The following is a 5,968-nucleotide window of genomic DNA, read 5'->3' on the forward strand; positions in this document are numbered from 1 at the left end:
ATCTTGATGAGATATTGCTATATCTAATCGAATAGAATTACTATTAATAATAACAAGTTCTTGTAATGATGTTGTATTTAATTTATGGTAACGGTTTGTTTTTATATCCATTTAAGGATTGTACTGCTTAGCATTCTTCAAGTTATATACAGATGTATATGGTAAACTTTTTAATAAAAATTATTTTAATTTTAAAAAGTTTGCTTTTAAATCCATAAAAATGATTTTACGGAAACTTAGTTATATTCTATTTCCAAAAAATCTAAGGATAAGAATGATATTTTCTAAAAAATATATCATACTATATTCTCTAATTCTAAATTTCTAGAAAATTAAAACCTGCGAAATTGAACCTCTGCAATAGCCATTCCAATCTAATTTGTAATTTAAAGTTTTAAATTTAATATGCTACACCAAATATTGGAGGAAAACAAATTCTATTTGACTTTCCAGCATGATTCATGCGGTAATATATATATGACATGACATGTGATGTTTCTAGAAATTGATTAAACAAAGTTTTACACTGCTTAAAATATAGAAACAGAGATAATGAAGTAAATGATAGTTAAGAAAGATTATCGGTCGCATTGGGAATTGTATAAAGAATTGTTAAACTGGTTTATCGGTTAGGGCCATGAAAAAAAGAGGTCAATTTTTCAAATGTGTGTCCCGTGCGTGGCCTTGAACAGACGGATAAAGAAACATGGGAGACTGGTCCCCTTCAGCCTTCCGTTGTTGCGTCTTGGTGTTAGTATTGGGAATAGTCCAAACTGGTGAAACCATAAAGCATAAGCAGTAGGTGAAGTCCAATGAGAGAGAGAGAGAGAGAGAGAGAGAGAGAGAGTAAAGTAACGGCAAAATGCATCACAAGCTTGAGTTGACAGAGCGTTACCAATTCTTTTCAAACATACACATAAATATTATTCTTTCACCATCTCATTGCTATTTTCACAATAATACAACTGACACAGTCAAACTCCAACAATTACATTCAATTCAACCCTTTCTTCGTTCGCCCTTGCATAGCAGCTACCTCACTGGCTACCTCCTCTCAACTCTTCTTTTCTTCATCCTAATCAAACCTAGGTACTTTTTTTTTTCCTTCTTTTTAACTCTCCTCGCTAAAAGCTGCGTTACGTTCACTGATTCCGTCTTCTTCTCTGAATCTTCCATCCACATCTTACAATACCCATTCAGAAAAAACCACCGAAGACAGCATCTTTTCTATATTGGCCCACACCCCACTTGCCATAGCTAAGCCATTTGAATTGGGGTGGGTAGGCACCGTAACATTAAACCAAAGCCAACACCTTTCTCTCTTTCTCTGTTTATTTATTTATTATTATTTTTTTTTTGAATCAGTGAACTGATTTTGGGTTGAGAAGATGGCGGGGGAGAATAGTGTTGAGATGGTGGCATTGGAGTGTCTGGGGAAAGGGTTCGATATGGCCAGTGATTTTCGGTTGAGGTTTGCAAAGGGGATTCGTGGAGAGAGGTTGGTGGTGCTTGATGAACATAACAAGAGGGATATCTTGATTCCTGGGACTGGAGGAGTTACCATTAAAGCGGTTTCTGAGAATATTCGGTGTGATAAAGGGGATAGAATACGCTTCAAGTCTGATGTACTTGAATTCAACCAGGTCCTTTTTCCTTTTCATCTTTATGTTACTGTTATAAGAAGCAGATTTCAGTTTTGAATTAAGATCTGTGTTCTTTTGTGCATTTTTTTTTAGTTAATATGCGGTTCTCTTCTTGTTGCAGATGTCTGAGTTGCTTAATCAGAAATCGGCAGTGCAAGGGAAAGTTCCTTCTGGGTATTTTAATGCGCTTTTCGATTTGACTGGTGATTGGTTTCGTGATGCTGCTGACATAAAATACCTTGCTTTTGATGGGTATTTCATTTCACTCTACTATTTGCACCTCACTGCTTCTCCACTCATTCTGCAAGAAGAGGTAAAGAAGTCTGTTCCGGCTCAGTGGGATCCAGCTTCGTTGTCTAGGTAACACTAAGCTGCTACAAGCAATCTTTGGCGCATAGACAGATATGGCATCTTTGTTTTCCCTATGTAAAAATGCGTATCCGCACTTTCTATAAGTTCTAGTGAGATTGAATTTGATATATTCAATTTGTTGCCGGTTTTTGATCCTTCATTATTTTGATCATCCTACAATGGTAATTAATAAAAAAACTGCAGTATTTTCTTATCTTCCGCGTGAGGCTCAAATTACCTTTTAGACAGTTATGTCTCCTACTCTCCTTGGTAGCACCTGTTTCAGTTGATGTCAGTTTCTGTGTTTATGTTTTAATTCATTTATTTATTTTTTGGGTGAAACTGTTTGGCCTAGTAACTGTGTTGTTGACAGTTTGAGTGGTGCATGGTTGGTTGGTTGATAAGAACATGATGCTAATCAATTTTGTTAGGCAGGTTCATACAGACATATGGTACACACATAATAGTGGGTATGGCTGTAGGAGGTCAAGATGTAATTTGTGTCAAACAAAAGCATTCATCAAAAATTCCTCCTGGTGATCTAAGGAGACATTTAGAGGATCTTGGAGATTTTCTTTTCTCAGATGTGAGAAGCCCTTCTTTACTACAGGGGAAGACGGCAGATGGAAAACAGAAGGTAAAGTGATATATTTTCTGTAACTTTTAACATATTTGTTACTTTTCCGTTGATGCATTCTCTCTATTCGTGTAGGTCCCTGAGGTCTTTAACCGTGTGATGCAATCAAACACAATGCAGTTCACTAGTATTTCAGAAACATCAAGCAAGGATGTAAGCCACGAAAGAGAAATAATTATAATTTGAAATAAAAAGATGTTCTAGGGTTGTGACTAAATTGCTTTATCCTTGTGCAGGGACTCACTATTATTTGTTCAAAAAGGGGAGGAGATATGTTCAAACACAGTCACTCAAATTGGCTTCAGACAGTGCCTTCTAACCCTGACGCAATCCTCTTCAAGTTTGTTCCTATTTCCTCACTTCTGACAGGAATTCCGGGAAGTGGATATCTTAGTCATGCAATCAATCTGTATCTACGCTGTATGTTCTAATCTGATTTAACATTGTTTCCGTAATCTACTGCATATCTAAATACATTTTCCGCCTAAATACTATTGATATACTTTTACTCTTTGCAGACAAGCCTTCTCTTGATGATTTACAATACTTTTTGGAGTTTCAAATTCCGAGGCAATGGGCACCCATGTTTTGTGAGCTGCCACTCAGACATCAGCGGAGAAAGACTGCTTCCCCTTCACTGCAATTTAGTTTCCTGGGTCCGAAGCTTCATATCATCTCTACACAGGTACTCTAACTCCCGTGTTTGAGCAGGAGAAAATATTGTGCATGTTAGACTTTACTCCTACCTTTGAGGTTAATATTCTTATAGAAGGCTTATACTTAATTAGTGTCAGGACTTTCTCCTTTCACTTCTGGCTTGTGACAAATTTAGCTGGGATGTAAAAAAATTGGATATTCTTTAACCAGCTTTTGTTTTCAACCTTCCTAATTCTTTTATTGGATACGTTAGCTGTTGGTATGTTACCCTTCTTGAGTTTTCTTGTACACCTTATTTCATGTGTATTGTTACGGAATTGGACTTGTACGAGTCTGAATGAAATGATATTAAATAGGATCAGGATGTAAATCTCGTTAAGAAATCTTTTGATGATTCCCAAGATTCAGAGGCCAAACAAAGCATATGGGATGAAAGAGGTTATATCTTAAAGTACATTTGAAAACTACTAGTTCATGCCCAAGTCCCGTGACAGACACTAGAAAGTATTGGAAACATATCTAGAAAGACATTCCAAGATGATCTATGTATATATATCTTACGTATTTGTATTGAGAAATACGGAGGAAAACTATTGAACATGCTCACCATTTAGGTTCTGCTGTTATGCTATACATACATTTTTATTACTTTTTCATGCTAGTTAGTAAACTGTAGGTTAGGGTAAACAAGCATTTAAGAGGATGCACAGTGGTGAAGTTGTTAGACCAAATAATTTCCCTCTTGTGAACTGACTATTCTCAAAGCTTAAGGACAAAAGCACAATTAACAATAAATTTTCTCGTTTGGTTATAGAGGAAATGAAGAGATAAAAGACAGAAGAATAGATATCAAGGATGTGTTTGGTAGAAGAAAAAGTTGGAGAATGGAAGTATGCACAATTTGATTATGCTTATTAGTTAACAATGATTGATTATGTTTCAGTCATGACGAACTCAAATACCGTTAGTGGAGGAGCTGTAGTTGTGTCCTAGATGACCGTTTGTAGTCTGTGTCCTAGATGACCGCTAATGCATGTAGCTGATCTCCATAAGTGCCAAAAGGCTTGTCTTTGTGTATATGCTTCTTTCGGATTTCAAGATTTTTTTTTTAAGTATAAATGTTAGGTAATTAGTTTTAAATCACTTCAAGCTTTACCGATGGATGATATTTGCACTGTATTTCGTCTGATTAACTGGTAAAATTTGATTTTTCCATCAACATTTATCTTTCCAAAGAAGTGGCCAAGGTAGTCAAAGGCAAAAGATTAAGTATGTGTTTGATAATGCTTTTTAGGAGAAATAGCTGCTTATATTTCCAAAGCTCTCTAGGAAAGTTAGCAAAAATAAATTTGCTAAACCAGACCTACATTAAGATGTTCAATTCACAGAAGTCCAAGCTGCTTCCTTTGAAGAATCTCAAAGACCACCTACTAGTTGATTCTTACATGCTATTTAACCCTTTAGCATCGGAGTTTTAACCAGAATGTCTGGTCTTCTTTCTTTTGTGATGTCAACATAGCTTGCATGCTTCTGACTACAGTGGAAGTGGATGATTTATACATTTTAGAGGATCACGTGAATGGTCACCTCTGATAATTTTGGAAGCTCAGAAATGCGCTCAGTTCAACAATGTCATAATATTTGAGCAATGTCATGCAAGCTCCTGGCCACCTCCTGAGTTATTCTTTCTGTTATCTTCATGATATGTGCTGCACATATTTGCAGGGATTTTTCCATGTTTTATTTTCTCATCTCACCTGTTTCTGGAAACTAGTCAATCCTTTATTCTTATGGTGCGGAGCATATTCTCTTGTTAATTGTGGTCTTGTATACAAAATTTCAGGTGGTAAGTGAACAAAAACCTGTGGTTGGTATGCGCTTGTACTTGGAGGGAAGGAAATGTGATAGACTTGCTTTGCATATACATCATCTTTCTAGCCTTCCAAATAAAATGGTCCTCTCTTCAAGAACGTCAAACTCAAGCATGCCGTCTATGTGGCGAGGATCTGACGATAACGATTCGAGTGATCAATTTCTGGAACGAGTAAGATGGAAGAGATTCTCAAATGTGTGCACAGCAGTGGTTAAACATGACCCTAACTGGTTGAACAGTTCTGGAGGTGTTTATATTGTTACAGGTGCACAGCTCCTTAGCAAAGGAAGTTGGCCAAGGAATGTGCTTCACCTGCGTCTTCTGTTCACTCATATACCGAATTGCAGTATCCGGAAGTTAGAGTGGTCTGCTGCTCCAGAGGCTTCAAGAAAAACATCTTTTCTGACAAATTTGAGCACAACATTTTCATTCACACAGCATGGCAACACTGGTCCTCCAAAGCAGGCTCCAACTGCACTGAATTCTGGTGTTTATCCAGATGGTCCACCTGTGCCAGTTCGCTCTGGTAAACTTCTTAAATACGTGGAGACAGCTGAGGTGGTGCGAGGTCCACATGATGCTCCTGGCCATTGGTTGGTAACTGCTGCTAAGCTTGTCACTGATGGTGGTAAGATTGGATTACAGGTGAAGTTTGCATTGCTAGATTATTGGTGATTCCATGTGTTGCTTGAAATGGTTTTGAAACTACACATCACTTGTATATATTCATTCTAAAGGCTCTGTACAGTACAGTATACAAAATCAGTGGCTGTTGACAATTGGCAATACAAAATTCAAATTTCGCTA

At 37.0% G+C, this 5,968-nt stretch overlaps 1 protein-coding gene across 4 annotated transcripts; it reads left to right on the forward strand.

The window, feature by feature from the left end:
* The first annotated feature begins 869 nt into the window (after window positions 1–869).
* LOC114177903 (MACPF domain-containing protein At1g14780-like) lies at window positions 870–5,968 on the forward strand. Of its 4 annotated transcripts, none has more exons than XM_028063497.2 (9): window positions 870–1,089; window positions 1,201–1,280; window positions 1,366–1,643; window positions 1,765–2,003; window positions 2,430–2,631; window positions 2,707–2,784; window positions 2,868–3,051; window positions 3,150–3,316; window positions 5,132–5,968. In XM_028063497.2, exons 3-9 carry the CDS (start codon window positions 1,389–1,391, stop codon window positions 5,834–5,836), a joined length of 1,830 nt encoding a protein of 609 aa, XP_027919298.1. In that variant the 5' UTR covers window positions 870–1,089; window positions 1,201–1,280; window positions 1,366–1,388; the 3' UTR covers window positions 5,837–5,968. The 4 variants fall into 4 exon arrangements, with proteins under 4 accessions (XP_027919298.1, XP_027919297.1, XP_027919296.1 ...); XM_028063496.2 differs by having other exon boundaries at window positions 871–1,089; window positions 1,201–1,276; XM_028063495.2 differs by having other exon boundaries at window positions 871–1,276.

This window comes from Vigna unguiculata, chromosome 3 (genome assembly GCF_037176805.1).
Source record: "Vigna unguiculata cultivar grain cowpea cultivar isolate G323 ecotype 2 chromosome 3, ASM3717680v1, whole genome shotgun sequence".
Taxonomy (NCBI): domain Eukaryota; kingdom Viridiplantae; phylum Streptophyta; class Magnoliopsida; order Fabales; family Fabaceae; genus Vigna; species Vigna unguiculata.

Coding starts and splice junctions, on each gene's coding strand:
- LOC114177903 (XM_028063497.2), top strand. CDS start 1,389: ATGGCGGGGGAGAATAGTGTTGAGATGGTGGCATTGGAGTGTCTGGGG. Junction 2,632..2,706: donor CGGCAGATGGAAAACAGAAG/GTAAAGTGATAT, acceptor CTATTCGTGTAG/GTCCCTGAGGTCTTTAACCG. Junction 2,785..2,867: donor CAGAAACATCAAGCAAGGAT/GTAAGCCACGAA, acceptor ATCCTTGTGCAG/GGACTCACTATTATTTGTTC.